Source organism: Microcaecilia unicolor, chromosome 1 (assembly GCF_901765095.1).
Source record: "Microcaecilia unicolor chromosome 1, aMicUni1.1, whole genome shotgun sequence".
Classification (NCBI taxonomy): domain Eukaryota; kingdom Metazoa; phylum Chordata; class Amphibia; order Gymnophiona; family Siphonopidae; genus Microcaecilia; species Microcaecilia unicolor.
This window is the reverse complement of record NC_044031.1, coordinates 243,296,057-243,316,952: the sequence shown is the minus strand read 5'-3', so window position 1 is coordinate 243,316,952 and position 20,896 is coordinate 243,296,057. Positions and strand designations below refer to the sequence as shown.

The window sequence follows — 20,896 nt, the reverse complement described above, 5'->3', positions numbered from 1 at the left end:
GGCTCATGAACAAATTGAACTGTCTGAAGTTAGAACCCAAAGTGGTGAACTAGATTAGAAACTGATTGATGAGCATGGAAGTGCTCTTCTGCTCCAGATTTGTCCGTGATTTTGCTTAAATTGGATTATCTCTGTTTGATGTTGGAACTGACCACTATTAGGAGGAGACAGTTCACCAAATTTCATAACATCTGGGTTGTTTATTGCACTTGGCTGTATACTCCAGCAAATCAGATGTGACTGGAACCTTTCCATTCAGTGGTGGTTATTCTTATTTATTATTTATTTATTGCATTTTTACCCCACATTATCCCACCTATTTGCAGGCTCAATGTGGCTTACAGAGAGTTGTTATGACATCGTCATGACAGGATCTAGATACAATCAATATTAAGCAGAAGATGGAAGAGGGATAAGAGAAGGAAGGGTTATGTAGGGTGGTGTAGGGTATGTTTTAATTCTTAGGTGGGTTGGGTGGTGATAGTGTCATTAAGGGTTCATTTTGTAGGCTTTGTTGAAGAGATATGTCTTCAAGGATTTGCGACAGTTGGTTAGATTGTCCATGGTTTTCAGGGCTGTGGGCAGTGCGTTCCATAGCTGTGTACTCCTGTACGAGAAGGTAGTGGCGTATGCCTGCTTATATTTAATTCCTTTACAGCTGGGGAAGTTCAAATTGAGGAATTTGCGGGCTGATCTTTTGGCGTTTCTGGGTGGTAGGTCCACTAGGTTTAACATGTAGAGTGGGGCATCTGCGTGAATGATTTTGTGTACGGTCGTGCAGATCTTAAACTCAATGTGTTCCTTAAGAGGGAGCCAGTGCAGTTTTTCTCTTAAGGGTCTCGTACTTTCGTATTTTGTTTTTCCAAATATGAGTCTGGCTGCGATATTCTGGGCTGTTTGGAGTTTCTTAATAGTCTGCTCTTTGCAGCCAGCATACAGTGTGTTGCAATAGTCCAGATGGCTTATTACCATTGACTGTACTAGGGTACGGAAAATGTTTCTCGGGATGTAAGGTTTCACTCTTTTGAGTTTCCACATCGAGTAGAACAGCTTTTTCTTCGTGTTCTTCACGTGGGTATCGAGTGTGAGGTTTCGATCGATGGCGACTCCAAGGATCTTCAGATTTTCTGATATAGGAAGAGTGCAGTATGGTGTGGTTATAGTGGAGTATTTGTTTGTGTTGTATTGGGAAGTGAGTACTAGGCATTGAGTTTTTTCTGCATTGAGTTTTAGCTGGAAGGAATCTGCCCAGGAGTGCATGATTCGGAGGCTTTGGTTGATCTCATTGGTGATTTCATTTAGATCATGTTTGAACGGGATGTAGATTGTGACATCGTCTGCATATATGTACGGGTTAAGAGTTTGATTAGCTAAGAGTTTGGCTAATGGTTTCATCATTAGGTTGAAAAGAGTTGGTGAGAGGGGGGATCCTTGAGGAACTCCGCATTCCGGTATCCATGGTGGTGATCTTTCATCATTTGTTGTTACTTGGTAAGATCTGGTGGTGAGGAATCCCTCGAACCATTTGAGAACTGGGCCTCCGATTCCGAAGTATTCTAGTATATGAAGTAATATTCCATGGTCAACCATGTTGAAGGCGCTAGACATGTCAAATTGTAGTAGGAGTATGTTCTTACCAGTTGCAATTGTTTTTTTTTGAATGTGTTCATTGCAGACACTAGTACTGTTTCGGTGCTATGATTTGTTCGAAATCCTGATTGGGACTCGTGTAGGATTGAGTGTTTAGTTAGGTACTCAGTAAGTTGTTTCGTCACTATGCCCTGCATGAGTTTGGTAATGAGCGGAATGGATGCAACTGGGCGGTAATTGGTTAGGTCCATTGTGTTTTTCTTAGCATCTTTTGGCAGTGGAGTGAGCAGGATGTTTCCTCTATCCGAGGGGAATAGACCATTTTGGAGTCTGTGCTTTACTTGATTCGTGATGTCTTTTTTGAATTGTTTGGGGCGGCTCTTATTAGGCTAGTAGGGCACGTGTCTAATTTGCATTGAGACTTGGCGTATTTTCTAAGCCATTGTGAGAGATCATCTACTGAGATCTTGTTGAAGTTGATCCATGATCGGTCTGCTGGGTGTTCACCAGGTTTTGGATCTAGGGATTCAAGGATGGTTGTGTATTCGATGGTTTTGGTGGGTATCATGCGTTGGAGCTTTATAATTTTTTCGTCAAAGAATTTCACTAAGTTGGTTGCAGATGGGGGTGTCTGTGTTATTAGAGGTAACCGGTGTAGTATTTAGTAGTTTGTTTACGAGTGAGAAGAGTTTGTGTGTATCCTTGTAGTTTGGTCCTATTATGGTTTTATAGTACGTTCTTTTGGTTTGTCTGATGTTGTATTTGTATTTTCTTTATAATTGTTTCCAGTCTTTGATTTCTTGCTCCATGCTCTTTCTAGTCTTCTCCATGTCCTTCTATCATATAGTTCCTTGGGGAGGGAATCTCAGGGATGGGATGGGGGTATGAATGAGGGGCAGCCTATTGGAAGTTTGGGTTTTTTTTGTATACCTTCTATCTGGTTTCTGTATCTGTTTTGAAGATTTTCAATAAAATTAAAAAAAAAAAACCCAAAAAACCTGGCTGACCACATAGAAGGGTGGTGAATGGAATTGACTTGGAGGAACGAAAGGTGAGGCATATTGGCATTGGGGCCAATTCTATTCAGTATATTTGGGAATGAATTTGCTTTAGGGTTAGAAGGTCAAGTTTGCCATGTTGCAGATAACACAAAGATTTGGAGTGGACACCCCGGAGGAAGTAGACAACATAAGAATTGATCTAAAAAAAATTGGAAGAATGGTCTAATGTTTGGCAGGTAAAATTTAATGCGAAGGTGTGCACATGATTCACATTGGTGTAGAAAACTATAAGAAAGCAAATAGAATGTTAGGAATTATTAGGAATGGAAAACAAAAATGAGAATGCTATAATGCCTATGTGTTGCTCCTTTGTGCAACTGCACCTCAAATACTGTATGCAGTTCTGGTCACCACATCTCAAAAAATATATAGCGGAATTAGAAAAGGTACAGAGAAGGGTGACAAAAATTATAAAGGGGATGGCATGACTCTTATAAGGAAAGGCTAAAGCAGCTAGGGCTCTTCAGCTTGGAGAAAATGGACGACTGAGGGGAGATAAGATAGAGGTCTATAAAATACTGAGTGGAGTGGAATGGGTTGATATGAATCACTTGTTTACCGTTTTCAAAAATACCAGTACCAGGGGGCATGCAATGAAACTACTTAGTAGTAAATTTAAAATAAACCAGAGAAAATATTTCTTCACTCAGGGGTCTTTTACTAAGCCGCAATAGGTTTTCTAGCTCGCGGTAGAAATCAGCTGGCAGTAAACGCCGAGACACCCATAGGAATGTTATTATTATTATTTGTTACATTTGTATCCCACATTTTTCCACCGTTTTGCAGGTTCAATGTGGCTTACATAATACCGTAAGGCGTAAGCCTAGGCCGGTAGAGAAACCAGTACAAAGTTATATTGTGGTGGAATAAGTTACAATTGATCCAGGCATAATGGGGTCAAAGAGCGGAAGGTTAAAAGTGCCCAGTACTATAATGGGCATCTTGGCATTTACCACAAGCTAAAAATATTACTGTGACTTAGTAAAAGACCCCCTCAATATATAATTACTCCGGAATTTGTTGCCAGAAAATGTGGTAGAAGCAGTTAGCTAGCAGGGCTTAAAAAAGGTTTGGATAATTTCCTAAAATAAACGTCCATAAGCCATTATTAAGATGGGAAAATCCACTGCTTACATTGATAGTAACCGGGCTGATGATTATAACCGGGAATTACATATGCATTTTACTCTCATGTATTGCGTTTTGCCTAATTACTGATCTGTGAATTGTCCATGGTGTCATTCTGTTTACACTGCAGTGCTGGTAAGGTTATCCGTTTTTTTTTGTTTATTTTTACTTTGGTACCATGATTTTATTTGCCCTAGAACATAGCTTGGTTTTATAGCCCTTTTATGACCTTTGTATGAGTATTTGATTTTTGTGCCGTTTTCATTTTTTTTATAATGATAATCGGTCACAGCGTCTTAACCTGTTTTTTATGTTAAGTGGCTTAACCAGTTATTTAATACATTTATAACCGTCTATCATGTTTTAAATGCACCGCTAGCCATTGTTCTTACCTTGTTTTACCTGTTTTCTTTTAATTTAGATTCATTTATCCCCCACACTCATGTATTGCTGTTACTTTCCCTCTGATGTTATTATTTTTTTTTTTAAATATCACTATGTATATCTTCTATAGTGGAGACGGCTTATTCATTGGCTTTTGCTACCTCACCAGGCATTACTCTCAGTTGTCTCAGAGATTTCAGGTACTCTGATTATTTATGCACTAGTTTAGTTATGCTATCTTGAATAGTGTCTGAACACTTGGGGCCCTGTTTACTAAGGTGCACTAGTGTTTTTAGTGCGTGCTAACAGTGTAAACGCCCATAGGACTATTATGGGCATCTACATGGTTGGCGCACGCTCTAAAAATGGTAGCGGGCCTACATGGCTTAGTAAACAGGGCACTTAATGTGTGCTCATCTCCTTTACCATTATGTCGTTTATCTCTGCCAGCAAGTCACTGTAACAATTATTTAAATCATATCCTATCTAATAAAACGCACCTCCAACGTTTTGAAGCTGACTGCGTGGCTGTCTGGCTGAGGCATTCGTGCCTCTCTGCTGTAAGGCTACTGAACGTCACGTAGTTCCGGGAACGTCAGCCGCAGCACTGACCAACCGCACGAGGCCCCGCCCCTGCCGCCCTCGCCGCAACGCCACACCCCCCACAGGTCGCCGCCACCAGGCGTGCAGGCTCGGCCCTTCTCTCTCTGTTAGCTCTGGTCCCGCCCTCATTTCCTCTTTCCGCAATGAGGGCGGGACCAGAGCTAACACAGAGAGAAGGACCGAGGCTGCATGCCTTTAAACGCTGCTTTCCTGTGAAGATGATTTTTAAAACTTGGAGCGAGTGCGGATGGAACTGGGAGGGAGGGAGGGAGGGACGACGACCCTAGAACTGGGAGGGAGGGGGACCCTGAAACTAGGAGGGAGGGAGGGGGGGAGGGGCAGGGTGACACTGGAACACGACGGAGGGAGGGGGGGGGCGACCCTGGAACTCGGAGGGAGGGACGACCCTGGAACTCGGAGGGAGGGAAGGGGGGTGACCCTGGAACTCGGAGGGAGGGGGGCCACCCTGGAACTCGGAGGGAGGGGGATGACCCTGAAACTCGGAGGGAAGGGAGGGGGACGGCCCTGGAACGCGGAAGGAGGGAGGGGACGACCCTGGAACTCGGAGGGAGGGGGGCCCATGGCACACACTCTCATTCTCACACACACACTCTCTCATAGACACACTCGCACCCAGTCTCACTCTCTCTCTCTGTCACACACACACACTCGCACATTCACTCTCTCTCTCTCTCTCTCTCACAGTTAGTCTCACACACATTCTCTCAAACGTACACACTCCAAGAACAACCTTGCTAGCGCCCGTTTCATTTGTGTCAGAAATGGGCCTGTTTTACTAGTTTCTTAATAAATCTTTCTATATGCTTTTACTACATTGTGACAATATATACTGTTGCAGTCCACTTTTGTTTATTTACATTCATTTTATATTTTATTTATGCTCTTTGAGATACTAATTCATCTCTTATACTTGATCATGGATGTTGATTTTTCTTTTTGCATGCAGTTGAAAATAGTGATCGCGGCTGTGTCCGCTGAAACACGGCCCATATTGGGTCTTTTAGTTTTGGTGCTCTAATAAAGCTGCTTTCAATTTGATCTCCCTGGTGGATTGTCGTTGTGTCATCCTGTACTGCTTTGCTTCATTTCAAGCCACCAGTCATTGGAAAGAGTTTGTCGGGACATTTCAGTTATCTTATTCTTATCTGTCATTTAGGAAGAATATAAAGACTCTGCTCTTTCGGAAATTGTACTACAAAAATATTTTTATCCATAATTTTGTCACACTTTTTTTTTTATTTTTGGTTTTTTTTACTGTCCTCCCAGAGGATTGTTCTGGCTCTTTATGTTACTGTTACCCACTTCGAACAGGTGTAAGCAGGATATATGACCAGATGTTATGTTATTAACACAAGTTGTCTATAATTGGTGTTAATTGGTACTAATTAGCAGGCGCATAGCAAAGTGCATAAGTGCAAGGGGGCATGGGTGTGTTAGGGGCGTGCAAGCACTTGTACACACCAAGCTACAGAGTGCACAAGCATATGCACCAACCATTGAGCTAGCATAAGTGCTCATACCTACAGTCAGGTGCGTAACTATGGACTTGCACTAGTATACTGGCAGTTGTGCGCACCATTGTTGATACAGAATTCGCATCCCAGTGCCTAACCTTAGGTAATCGATCGATAATTACCGGTACACCCTATATAAGTAATTTATTTTCATTAAGAACAGTTTAACAAGTTCATACGGTGCTGTTTAATGCTTTTGATTTCATAATTATTTTTATTTTTTAACTTTAGATCCCGACTGCAAGAAAAATGTCTTGGATCTGGAGCTATTTATCGATGAAAAAGGCAAGATCCAAACCAAATCATTTAGGAGATCACCTGCATCCAACTCGGTGTTATTTGATGGAAACTCACCTCCAAGATCTTTAATTAAAGGTATCTCAAGTGAACAATGTTCTCGACAAAGGGTGCAGAGCAGTGGGATACACCGTAGGAAAATATTGGGCAATGGTAGTGGGACAGGAAAAGCATATAGGAATGAAAGAGTTCAAAAAGCTAAACTAAGCTTAAAATTAGGATGTGCAGTATTTGTGATGAAATTTAACAGAGAGCCCTGAGAGGTACTGAAATGCAATTCATTTGTACTCTTTTTCCAGACCCATGGATGTCTGCCTTCTGTCTGTGGGTAAATGCAGGGGGCGTGTTCTGCATTTACTGTACAGGGCAGATGGCACAGGGACATGGCCAGATCAATTTAGCACAGGCCCCCCCCATGCTATGGGCCCAGGCATATAATGCAGTCGGCTTGGGCGATGCAGGTGGTTTGCAATCCCCCCCCCCTTTCACAAACCCTGCATCCTGTGATAAAGCCCTGCTGCCCCCTCTCCATTAAAAAGCCGCCTCCGACAGCAAACCTATCCCCTGGCAGTACTGCAAGACTACTGCTAGAGGTCATTGGTGCCATTTTGGAATGAGGTGCCAACCAGGACTACAGTGGAGGAGGATCGCTGCTGTTTGGCCCCACTGCACTACCAATTCTGATCCCTGGGGGGTAATCGGGAGAGGCCCAGGTTTGCTGTCATAGGGTGGATCTTCTCGTGTGGGGCAAGGCTCTTGATTTGGGAGGTTTGGTACTTGAATCCGGAGGTTAGGCCAGGGTTGTATCGGAGGATGCAAGGTTTGTATGTGTGTTTGGGAGAGGGGGATCAGAGTCTGTGCCACCACAACACTTTCACACACACTGTAAATTTTATTATTTTTTAATTGTTTTCCTAAGGTACTTTTTTTTATCTGATGATTAGAATAAACATAGTGGTGATGTAATAAAATGTTAAAAAACCACTTTGGAGGTTATACTTTACAAAACGTTTGTGTGTTTTTACAGTAGTGGCCTGTTAACAGTGAATTTCCTGAAATGAAACAAGATTTGAAATGAATGATAAATCCAGTGCTAGGATCTTAAAGCATCTTCAGAGAACTGATGTGTTCTCATCAAGGTGGAGAATGATTTGCCAAGAAATAACAATTTTTATACCATGTCTTCTGGGTAGAGGGCCCTATTTGGGTGTAAATTTGTATTGTAGCATGTATTCTTTCTAAGGCCCTGCAACTGCTAATGTAAAAACTAGAAATATGGAGGGTTTGCACTTCGCCATGGTCTCTGTGATATACACCAATCAACCATTTTAGATATCTGGTTACTCAAGTGAACTAAGGTTTTGCAATTGCCATGTAGCAATTAACACATGATAACTGCATGCTATCTTTGTGACGAAAGGCGATCAGTTAAATGTAAATAGATAAAAGGAGATAGAACAGCATTTAAACTATAAATTGGGGGAAAAGCTGACAGTTGCTCAAAAGCATATGGTTTGGATAATGGTATCTTTAAAAATATCACCAAAACAGGGAAGATAGGGCAGCTCGATAGCGAGGCTGCAAATGAGACCATAGTAGACTAAGAGGCATATTTTCAAAGCACTTAGCCTTCCAAAGTTGCATAGGTTTCTATGGAACTTTGGAAGGCTAAGTGCTTTGAAAATATGCCTCCAGGTGTCTTTAAATATGGAACAGATAGATTTTAAAGATTGTAAATTATCACTGTCAGCTGCTGAGCAAGTTGTAAATAGGAACAAACATTGTTTGAAATGTATGTGTGCAAATGCCAAAAAAATAAGGTGGGAGAGTTAGAATATATTGCTCATGCATTGCTCATGCAACTATCATAATTCTGGGTGATTTTAATCTCCATCTGGATAACCCACAATCGTTGGATGCGAACCATTTCCTGAACCTTCTCCGTCTTTGGGACCTAATTTGCCCTAGCATTTGTCCATCTCACTCAAAAGGTCACTCGCTAGATCTCATCTCCTATAGATTCCTGGCCGAAGTGAATTTCCAGCTAGATGGCTACACCTTGGTCCGACCATCTCAAACTGCAATTCACCTTGCACTGGTTAAAATCGGGCATGCCTCAGCCAAGCGAACCCTCTGCATATTACTCAAGAGGAATAGTCGATCCTCAGTTATGTTGGTGGTCAATATACAGTGATAGCTGGATAGCACAATCAGCCTCAGAATACTATATAACTGCCTGGGAGAATAGATGCAGATGTGTCCTAGATGATATAGAGGCATATTTTCAAAGCACTTAGCCTTCCAAAGTTCCATAGAAACCTATGGAACTTTGGAAGGCTAAGTGCTTTGAAAGTATGCCTCATAGCGCCCTTCCAACGTAAAACCTCATACAATCGCAATTCTACACCTTGGTTTACAAAGGAGCTCAATAAAGACACAAACTAGAAAACTTGAAAGAGCGTGGCGTAAAGTGAGAGCTGAACATACACTAAACGTGTGGAAATCCAGTCATAGGAACTACAAATATGCTATCAAACAAGCAAACCGTTCATACTTTTCAACAAAGCTAGCCGTCTGCAGACAATGACGCTAAAAAGCTTCATGAACTCTTCGTTCCTTGATACAAGCAAGATAGTGTCCACGCAAACAGACCGTCCCTCTGCTGACAAACTAGCTACATATTTCAATGAGAAAATCCAATTGTTACGACAACCACTATTTAGTAGTACTACTGTTGTCGAGGTCTTTCTCATGACACTGGACTCACCCCCAGAACGATGCCCAGCTGACCGTAGCTGGACCACCTTTAGCAGTTTAACAGTAGATAATGTGGCAAGAGCACTATCCAAGTTTTCAAAGAAACATTGTGGTCTTGATATTTGCCCTAGTCATCTGTTAAAATCAGCTCCAGATTGCTTCCTTGTTGACTTAACCTCCTACTTAAACCTCATGCTCAAAAATGGGCTTTTTCCTTATGAGCATGGAAGCATTCTTCTCACACCAATTCCCAAGAACCCAAAAATAAAAGCTGATGTTATTTCTAATTATCGGCCAGTAGCATCTATCCCATTACTCATTAAAACCATGGAAAGTATGGTCAATATTCAGCTAAATGACTACATGAAGAACTTCGATATTCTCTCGCACATACCAAGTAAAAGCTAATTCCATCATTTCCGCACCTTCGAAAGCCTATTGTGGGGTACCTCAAGGCTCACCACTTTCTCCGTCCCTTTTCAATGTTTTGCTGATTCCACTAGCTAAAGCATTATCAAAGCACGGCCTTAACCCATTCATTTATGCGGACAATGTGACCATCTACATCCCTTTCAAGTCAACACTAGTCGAAATCTCCGATAAAATAGACGCAAGTTTTTCCATCATGGATTCCTGGGCAAAGGCGTTTTTGTTCAAACTTAAGACAAAACACAATGTTTCATCCTTTGGACTACAATAAAGTAGTCCAAAATACACTCATCATTAAGGACTTCAAACGTTCGATCTCAAATAGCCTGAGAATCCTTGGAGTAGAGTTGGATACCCACTTACAACTGGACAATCAAGTGAAAATCATCACAAAAAGAATGTTCCATGCAATGTGGAGGCTGAAGCATATCAGGCATTTCATAACGAGAGAGCTATTCCGTACCCTCGTTCATTGGCTGGTCCTATCCCACATAGACTACTGTAGCGGGATCTATGCTGGTTGCCGGGACTATATTCTGAAAAGGCTTCAGACAGCTCAAAACATGGCTGGGAGGCTAATACTGGGCAAATTGCGCTTCGATCATGCTCAACCACTACGTTTTCAACTACACTGGCTCCCTGTAAAAGACTGTATTACATTTAAAATCTGCTCACTAACACACAAGATAATATATGGAGAAGCCCCTGAATACATGCTTAATCTAATTGGCCTAACATCTAGAAATGACCTAATATCTGCCTCAATCTACATTATCCCAACTGCAGGAATGTTAAATACAAGACCCTTTTTGCTTCGTCCTTCCCCTACATCAGTCCTAAATCCTGGAATGTTCTGCCAAAACAACTAAAAGAGCTAGTCAACCACCACCTGTTCAAGAAGTCCTTAAAAACATTCTTATTCGACAAGGCTTATTCCACTGGCAACTCCACAGTTTAACCTCTCTCTCTTGTTGACTGTACAGGTTATTTGCCGGTTGCTTCGCCCCTGACATTCATCCCGTGTTATCCCATGTTCCTTCCCCTCCTGTCTCATTCCGTATCTGTGCCTTCTATGTATTGTATTGTATCCTCTTGAATTAATGTAAGCCACATTGTGCCTGCTCTTGTGGGAAAATGTGGGGTAAAAATGCACCAAAATAAATAACATCACCAAAATTCATTCTTTCAGAACACACTACCAAAACCCTTATCCACACTATCACCTCCTGTGTAGACTACAACTTGCTTCTTACAGTTCTCCTATTAAACCATCTCTTTCCCCTTAAATCTGTTCAAAATTCTGCTACATTACTTATCGTCTGCCATTATCACTACACTCACATGACCCTTCTCCTCAAGTCACTTCATTGGCTCCCTGATTATTTCTGTATACAGTTCAAACTGCCCTTACTGATTTAGAAGTGTATTAATTCTACAGCTCTTCGGTATCTCTTATCTTACATCTCCCTACACTCCTCCCCTGGAAACTCATTATCAAGTAAGTCACTCTTATTGCTACCCTTCTCCTCCAGCTCCAGACTCTTCTGTCCATCTTGCTGCCCTGTATGCCTGGAATAGACTTCCTGAATCCGGTACACCATGCTCCCTCTCTGGCCCTATTCAAATCCAGGGTAAAAGCCCATTTTTGCAACTGCTTTTAAATCAACAGCTTATTCGCCTGTCTAATAAAGGAAAAGGCAGTCCCCTGTGTGCAATTTCCAAGTTGTGAATGACTGACAGGGCCATCACTTGTATGAGATTTTCTTGGAGACTATTAGCAGGGTAGCTGGATACTCATTTACTGACTGAAAATAGACAGGTGGCTGAGTTGGCCAGAAGCCAGCTACCTGACAAAAAGCCCAGTGTATATGATTACATCAATTATCATTTCTATTAACATTAACATCAGAACTTATTTCCCGCTACCAGTTTAAAAATAATTCTGGCCTCAACTGGAAGCCAGTAAAGTCTAACATAATAGTTTGAAATGCTATCGTATTTAGAAAGGCCAAAAATTAACCTTATCACCATGTTTTGCACAGTCTGGAGTTTTCAAAACCCCCTTTGTGCAGCCTATGTAGACAGAATTGCAGTAGTCCAAGTAAGACAGCAATATGGCATGCACTCAATGTTCAAATTGTTCACTCTCAAAATAATTTTGGATAACACACAGCTTTCTAATTAAAAAGAAACTTTTTTTTTTTACTAATAAATACCTAATATCTTCACAGCAGAGGAGATCTTATATTCAGATTGCTTGATGATGATAGACTTAAGGATATGTTCAGATTTATTATTAAAAATAGAAATTTAGGGCCCTGTTTACTAAGCCATGCTGTAGGCACGCTAGTGTTTTTAGCACGCGTTAAAAATTAGCACACGCTAACTCTAGAGGCCCTTATTTTTCTTGGTATTGAGTTTTAGTTTTTGAGCAAACGTCTGTTTATCTAACAGATCAGTACAACATTGAATTCTGGTACAATCCGTGTTAAAAATTGATTGTAGTGGAATCAACACTGAGATGTCATCGGCATAAATATAATGAAGAAAACCATATCTGTCCAACAGAGAGCCCTAATATGTCAGCTACCATACTTTGAGTTTTACATGTCATATGTTTATATATTTGGCTTATTTTTTTTTTATATACATTTGTTTGTTCATATGTAGATTGCATGAACTCCTGAAGTGGGCATTCTTATGCCGAAACATGGCTCCATGTCGAGCCTTTTGGTACTTCAATAAACTTTTGAGTCCTTTACAGTTGGTGTGTCGATAAATACATTTATATTTGCTTCTGTGAGCCTCATCTTGGATCACAATGGAAGGCTATTTGTCCATCCCTACTTTCCTTTGGTTCCCCTTTGTAAATCTAACATACAGGTCTCAATAGTTTGTGTTCAGGTAAAAAAAATGAGTGAGTGGTTCTGGAAACACATTTATCTATCTGTGTAGAGAGAGATGAAGGAATGAGATGCCGGTTATGTATAAATATATTTTTAACTTAACTGTCTTTCTGTGATTGTTTTTAGAGTCACTTGTGTCAGACAGAGAGCTGTGTGATGAAGATAAAGAGATTACAAACTTGCCAGTTTGTGAAGGCACCTCCCAGCCTGAGCCCTCATGTTCGGCTGCTAGAACAACAGGTAACAAAAACTACAGAAGTAAAGCTGCCCAGGAGGCTGTTGTAAAAAAGATGCACGAAGAAGAGCACCAGCAGCAGATGTCCATTTTACAGCTGCAGCTGATACAGATGAACGAAGTGCACGTAGCCAAGATGCAGCAAATAGAGAGAGAGTGTGAGATGGCAGAAGAACAACACCGGATAAAAATGGAAGTTCTAAATAAAAAGAAAATGTACTGGGAGAGAAAACTGCAGACTATAACAAAAGAGTGGCCTGTGTCCTCATTTAATAGGCCCTTTCCCAGCTCTCCTTAGTGTGGTACTGCTGGGAGGAAAGAGTGAAAACAAGCAGTCCCTATGGTGCTTTGGCATGAGGCCTCGTTAAATGGGCCTTATGAGCACATGCGTGGTCAGTCAGTGCAAACAGATATTCACTGAACAACTTCGAGGAAAATAGGTGCAAATGAGTCAAATAAAAGGTATTCCTCCATGACTTAGACTGAGGGAGTCATCCAACAGGTTGCTAAGTATGTGTTATATTGTATTATGGTTTGAACCTTTGTTTAGCAAAAGAAGTGGTCCCCTGCTCTCTGAATACGTCTTGAGGAAGTGTAGAAAATATATGGGAATTACTTTATGTAAGATCTGGAAAGGTAGTTTTTACCTTTATTAACAGAGCGAAAGAAATAAAGCTTGCTGCATTCTTATTAAAGTAAGTCACTTCATATGAAGTGAAGTGCACATTTTTTTGAGCAAATGACTTTGGATGTAGGATTTTGACTCTTATGGACTTTACGGTACATCACATGATGAAAGGAATACACAGAACCCAGTTTTTGTTATGTTGGAGTGAATTGTGCCAAACATATGTCAACCTTAGGCTGCTATATTAATTCTAGTGCAGAAAACACTGGTCCAAGTGGAGGGAATTGTGATTGATAGATTTATATTCCTGAAAAACTTAGGATTGTACTTCTTGTGAAGATCAGTTTCCCATGTTATAAGGCTAATATATTTTTTATCATTGAATGATTGTGACTATTTCTTTTAGTTTTATGTTCTAACATATAGAAAGAAAGAGTGATTAACGGGTGGAATTATTCCAGGTGCATACAATTTGGGACTAAGCCCTAGCCAAGGAAATCTGTCTTGGTAGGGCCTGGGTAAAGGAGCCACCACTGGTTGAGGAAAGTAGCTGAAGGAAGGAGGAGGAGGAAAAGGGTAAGAGGTGAGAAAGGGGAAATTGGGGTCAGAAAAGAGTGAGCAAAGATAGGTGAGAGCAAAATTTTAAAGACTAAAATCGAGAAAACATTTAGGAAAAAAATAGAGAAAATGTTCCATTTTCTTATTGTTGCTTGGTATTTCAACCATTGCCCAATTCATAGTTTGTTTGGAGGTCTGTTTGTAACTGCATGTGGGTAAACATGTACGCATATTTTTCTGTTTGCAGACTTTGCAGGATTTTCAAACTGGAAATGTGTGTGCACTTCCACCTTTGAAAATTAATCCCAGGAAAAAATACCTATGTCCTGATATTTAAACACTGGCTGTGGCATTTGAATCAATTCCTGAATATTGAGTGCTGAATATCCATGTATATACTGACCTCCAAATGTTATCCAGGTACCGTTGATGTTCAGAGCTGGCACCAGGATATGTATGCTGATAACTTCTGATTTCCCCTAGATCACCACTCTGGCACTACCTGGATAGTGTCAGGGTGGTCAGTGAGGATTTTCAGTGGCTTTTTTCGGATAATACCACAGAATATTTGGGTGTAACCTTGGTGAGCAGCACAGTACTTCTCAAAATAGAGCTCTGTCTATCCATATAATTGCTTTAACATAAGCTCCTCTCCAGGGTACACATTTTCTGAGTTTGTTTATATGCAGGAACATGAATTTTCAAAAGCCTTTGCACAGTTTCAAACCCTCCTCTCGAGAACACCTCTTCTTGCTCTGAGTAAATATATGTGCATATTTTTGCTCACATTGGGTGGCCAATTTTAAGAAAGCACATTTTGATTGGTAAAGCACTGTATGGATCACAGAACTGTATTTGAAAATTACCCTCCCTGTGTTTACGTAGTGATCTCATCTTTCTCCGAGGACAAGCAGGCTGCTTGTTCTCACTGATGGGTGACGTCCACGGCAGCCCCTCCAATCGGAATCTTCACTAGCAAACTCCTTTGCTAGCCCTCGCGCGCCGCGCATGCGCGGCCGTCTTCCCGCCCGAAACCGGCTCGAGCCGGCCAGTCTTCTTTTGTCCGCACTCGGTACGGTCGTGTTTTCGCCGTGTCGAGCCCCGGAAAGTCGACCTCGCGCGTCCTTTGTCTTCGACGTGTTGTTTTTTCTTCGGAAAATCTTTCAGAATTGTTGGGAAGTGCTCCGGAAGCCCCTTCGGGTTTCGTTTGCCCCTTCCCGTATTTTCAGACTTTGCCCCGGTAAGTTTTCTTTCGTCGTCGGGGTAGGCCTCTTTTCGGCCTCGGTCGAGATTTTTCTCCCTCAAAGTTTTGGTGCTCATTTTCGTCATTTCGGATTTTGATTTCGCCGGCGTGATTTTTCCGCCCATGACATCGAAGCCTTCCAGCGGCTTCAAGAAGTGCACCCAGTGCGCCCGGGTTATCTCGCTCACTGACAGACACGCATCGTGTCTTCAGTGTCTGGGGGCCGAGCACCGCCCTCAGGCCTGTAGTCTGTGTTCCCTTTTGCAAAGGCGGACTCAGGTAGCGAGATTGGCCCAGTGGAACGTTTTGTTCTCGGGCTCTTAGTCGGCATCGGCACCGGGGGTATCGAGTGCATCGACGTCTTCAGCGTCCAGAGCTTCATCCTCGGCTGCCAGTGCATCGAGTGCATCGAGGCATCGGCCCTCTGCATCGGCGCCGAGACATCGGATAGCTGCATCGACGTCGGTGGTATCGGGACCTCGTCTGCTGATGTCGTCGGACGGTGGTGCATCGTCAGGAGTGCAGGTGAGGGCTGTCCATTCCCCTGCTGGTGGCGGTGAGCCTTCGGGTGGGTCTCCCCCTACCCTGAGGGCTCCTGCGGTACAGCCCCCCCGAGACCGACCTCCTTCGGCCTCGGCCCCGAGGAAGCGACGGCTGGATTCTACGTCCTCCTCGTCGGTACCGGGAAGCTCCGGTGACATGCTTCGTTCCAAGAAATCGAAGAAGCATCGTCACCGGTCCCCTTCCCGTGTCGGTACCGAGAGCTCTGGGTCGCCGAGGGAGTCGGCACCCAGTAGGCATCGGCACCGAGAGGACCGCTCACCCTCTGTTCAGGAGGTGTCGATGCGCTCCACTCTGGACAGCCCGGAACAGCCTCCACGCCCGGAACAGGTTCTGACGTCGACGCCTGCATCGACTCCCATGCCTTTCTCCGCAGCCGCTCTGAACGAGAGCCTCCGGGCCGTTCTCCCAGAGATCCTGGGAGAGCTGTTGCGCCCTACCCCTCCGGTACCGGCGGTGCTTGCGCCACCGGTACCATCGAGCGTGGCGCCGGCTGGTCCATCGCCCGAGGTGAGGTCTCCGGCGTCGGTGCCGCGTGCGGTGCCGGCTGCCGTCGCCTCCCAGGAAGGTTCCCCGACTACGTCGGCGGAGGGAGCTTCGCCGATGCGGGCGAGGGAGTCTACCTCTCGACGCCCCCATCGTGGACGTGGCTCCACGGAGTCGAGTCGGGCACGGTTGCAGACACAGGTCCGTGAACTTGTGTCTGACACCGAGGGTGAGGCCTCGTGGGAAGAGGAAGAAGACCCCAGATATTTCTCTGACGAGGAGTCTGAGGGTCTTCCTTCCGATCCCACTCCCTCTCCTGAAAGACAGCTTTCTCCTCCTGAGAGTCTGTCTTTCGCTTCCTTTGTCTGGGAGATGTCTACGGCCATCCCCTTCCTGGTGGTTGTGGAGGACGAGCCCAGGGCTGAAATGTTTGAGCTCCTGGACTATCCTTCTCCACCTAAGGAAGCGTCCACTGTTCCCTTGCACCATGTCCTAAAAAAGACATTGCTTGCGAACTGGACAAAACCCTTAACTAATCCCCACATCCCCAAGAAGATCGAGTCCCAGTACCGGATCCATGGGGACCCAGATCTGATGCGCACTCAGTTGCCTCATGATTCTGGAGTTGTGGATCTGGCCCTAAAGAAGGCTAAGAGTTCTAGGGAGCATGCTTCGGCGCCCCCGGGCAAGGACTCTAGAACCTTAGACTCCTTTGGGAGGAAGGCCTACCATTCTTCTATGCTCGTGGCCAAAATTCAGTCTTACCAGCTCTACACGAGCATACACATGCGGAACAATGTGCGGCAGTTGGCGGGCTTGGTTGATGCTCTCCCCCCTGAGCAAGCCAAGCCTTTTCAGGAGGTGGTCAGGCAGCTGAAGGCGTGCAGAAAATTCCTGGCCAGAGAGGTGTATGACACCTTTGATGTTGCGTCCAGGGCCGCTGCTCAAGGTGTGGTGATGCGCAGGCTCTCATGGCTGCGTGCCTCCGACCTGGAGAATAGAATCCAGCAGCGGATTGCGGACTCGCCTTGCCGTGCGGATAACATTTTTGGAGAGAAAGTCGAACAGGTGGTAGAGCAGCTCCACCAGCGGGACACCGCATTCGACAAGTTCTCCCGCCGGCAGCCTTCAGCTTCTACCTCTACAGGTAGACGATTTTTCGGGGGAAGGAAGACTGTTCCCTACTCTTCTGGCAAGCGTAGGTACAATCCTCCTTCTCGACAGCCTGCGGCCCAGGCTAAGCCCCAGCGCGCTCGCTCTCGTCAGCAGCGTGCGACTCAGCAAGGCCCCTCGGCTCCCCAGCAAAAGCAAGGGGCGAGCTTTTGACTGGCTCCAGCAGAGCATAGCCGCCATCCAAGTGTCAGTGCCGGGCGACCTGCCAGTCGGAGGGAGGTTGAAAGCTTTTCACCAAAGGTGGCCTCTCATAACCTCCGATCAGTGGGTTCTCCAAATAGTCCGGCAAGGATACACCCTCAATTTGGCCTCAAAACCTCCAAATTGTCCACCGGGAGCTCAGTCTTACAGCTTCCAGCACAAGCAGGTACTTGCAGAGGAACTCTCCGCCCTTCTCAGCGCCAATGCGGTCGAGCCCGGGCAAGAAGGGCTGGGATTCTATTCCAGGTACTTCCTTGTGGAAAAGAAAACAGGGGGGATGCGTCCCATCCTAGACCTAAGGGCCCTGAACAAATATCTGGTCAAAGAAAAGTTCAGGATGCTTTCCCTGGGCACCCTACTTCCCATGATTCAGGAAAACGATTGGCTATGCTCTCTGGACTTGAAGGATGCCTACACACACATCCCGATACTGCCAGCTCACAGACAGTATCTGCGATTTCAGCTGGGCGCACGTCACTTCCAGTACTGTGTGCTACCCTTTGAGCTCGCCTCTGCGCCCAGGGTGTTCACAAAGTGCTTGGCTGTAGTAGCAGCAGCACTTCGCAGGCTGGGGGTGCACGTGTTCCCATATCTCGACGATTGGCTGGTGAAGAACACGTCCGAGGCAGGAGCCCTGCAGTCCATGCAGATGACTATTCGCCTCCTGGAGCTACTGGGGTTTGTGATAAATTACCCAAAGTCCCATCTTCTCCCGGCGCAGAGACTCGAATTCATAGGAGCTCTGCTGGATTCTCGGACGGCTCGCGCCTATCTCCCAGAGACGAGGGCCAACAACTTGTTGTCCCTCGTCTCGCGGGTGCGAGCGTCCCAGCAGATCACAGCTCGGCAGATGTTGAGATTGCTAGGCCACATGGCCTCCACAGTTCATGTGACTCCCATGGCCCGCCTTCACATGAGATCTGCTCAATGGACCCTAGCTTCCCAGTGGTTTCAGGCTGCTGGGGATCTAGAAGACGTGATCCACCTGTCCACGAGTTTTCTCAAATCCCTGTATTGGTGGACGATTTGGTCCAATTTGACTCTGGGACGTCCTTTCCAAATTCCTCAGCCACAAAAAGTGCTGACCATGGATGCGTCTCTCCTGGGCTGGGGAGCTCATGTCGATGGGCTTCACACCCAAGGAAGCTGGTCCCTCCAGGAACGCGATCTACAGATCAATCTCCTGGAGTTGTGAGCGATCTGGAACGCTCTGAAGGCTTTCAGAGATCGGCTCCTGGAGTTGTGAGCGATCTGGAATGCTCTGAAGGCTTTCAGAGATCGGCTGTCCCACCAAATTATCCAAATTCAGACAGACAACCAGGTTGCCATGTACTACGTCAACAAGCAGGGGGGCACCGGATCTCGCCCCCTGTGTCAGGAAGCCATCAGCATGTGGCTCTGGGCTCGCCGTCACGGCATGGTGCTCCAAGCCACATATCTGGCAGGCGTAAACAACAGTCTGGCCGACAGGTTGAGCAGGATTATGCAACCTCACGAGTGGTCGCTCAATTCCCGAGTGGTGCGCCAGATCTTCCAAGCGTGGGGCACCCCCTTGGTGGATCTCTTCGCATCTCGAGCAAACCACAAAGTCCCTCAGTTCTGTTCCAGGCTTCAGGCCCACGGCAGACTGGCATCGGATGCCTTCCTCCTGCATTGGGGGGAGGGCCTGCTGTATGCTTATCCTCCCATTCCTCTGGTGGGGAAGACTTTGTTGAAACTCAAGCAAGACCGAGGCACCATGATTCTGATTGCTCCTTTTTGGCCGCGTCAGATCTGGTTCCCCCTTCTTCTGGAGTTATCCTCCGAAGAACCGTGGAGATTGGAGTGTTTTCCGACCCTCATCACGCAGGACGAAGGGGCGCTTTTGCATCCCAACCTCCGGTCCCTGGCTCTCACGGCCTGGATGTTGAGAGCGTAGACTTTGCCTCTTTGGGTCTGTCAGAGGGTGTCTCCTGCATCTTGCTTGCTTCCAGGAAAGATTCCACTAAGAGGAGTTACTTCTTTTTATGGAGGAGGTTTGCCGTCTGGTGTGACAGCAAGGCCCTAGATCCTCGCTCTTGTCCTACACAGACCCTGCTTGAATACCTTCTGCACTTGTCTGAGTCTGGTCTCAAGACCAACTCTGTAAGGGTTCACCTTAGTGCGATCAGTGCATACCATTACCATGTGGAAGGTAAGCCGATCTCGGGACAGCCTTTAGTTGTTCGCTTCATGAGAGGTTTGCTTTTGTCAAAGCCCCCTGTCAAGCCTCCTACAGTGTCATGGGATCTCAATGTCGTTCTCACCCAGCTGATGAAACCTCCTTTTGAGCCGCTGAACTCCTGCCATCTGAAGTACTTGACCTGGAAGGTCATTTTCTTGGTGGCAGTTACTTCAGCTCGTAGAGTCAGTGAGCTTCAAGCCCTGGTAGCCCAGGCCCCTTACACCAAATTTCATCATAACAGAGTAGTCCTCCGCACTCACCCTAAGTTCTTGCCAAAGGTCGTGTCGGAGTTCCATCTGAACCAGTCAATTGTCTTGCCAACATTCTTTCCCCGTCCTCATTCCTGCCCTGCTGAACGTCAGCTGCACACATTGGACTGCAAGAGAGCATTGGCCTTCTATCTGGAGCGGACGCAGCCCAACAGACAGTCCGCCCAATTGTTTGTTTCTTTTGATCCCAATAGGAGGGGAGTGGCTGTGGGGAAACGCACCATATCCAATTGGCTAGCAGATTGCATTTCCTTCACTTACGCCCAGGCGGGGCTGGCTCTTGAGGGTCATGTCACGGCTCATAATGTTAGAGCCATGGCTGCGTTGGTAGCCCACTTGAAGTCAGCCTCCATTGAAGAAATTTGCAAAGCTGCGACGTGGTCATCTGTCCACACATTCACATCTCATTACTGCCTGCAGCAGGATTCCCGACGCGACAGTCGGTTCGGGCAGTCAGTTCTTCAGAACCTGTTTGGGCTTTAGGATCCAACTCCACCCCCCGAGGGCCCTGTTTGTTCTGTTCCAGGCTGCACTCTCAGTTAGTTGGTAAATTTTTTAGGTCAATCTCAGTTATGTCCTCGCCGTTGCGAGGCCCAATTGACCATGGTTGTTGTTTTGAGTGAGCCTGGGGGCTAGGGATACCCCATCA

At 45.3% G+C, this 20,896-nt stretch overlaps 1 protein-coding gene across 1 annotated transcript in view; it reads left to right on the top strand.

Moving 5' to 3' along the window:
• LOC115460185 (myb/SANT-like DNA-binding domain-containing protein 3) overlaps positions 1 to 14,124 on the top strand; it is a 52,087-nt gene extending 37,963 nt beyond the window's left edge. The window contains exons 3-4 of the mRNA XM_030190018.1: positions 6,533 to 6,676; positions 12,817 to 14,124. Of these exons, the coding sequence (XP_030045878.1) occupies positions 6,533 to 6,676; positions 12,817 to 13,223 (551 nt within the window). The 3' untranslated portion in view covers positions 13,224 to 14,124. The remainder of the gene's footprint in view (positions 1 to 6,532; positions 6,677 to 12,816) is intronic.
• Positions 14,125 to 20,896: the final 6,772 nt, after the last annotated feature.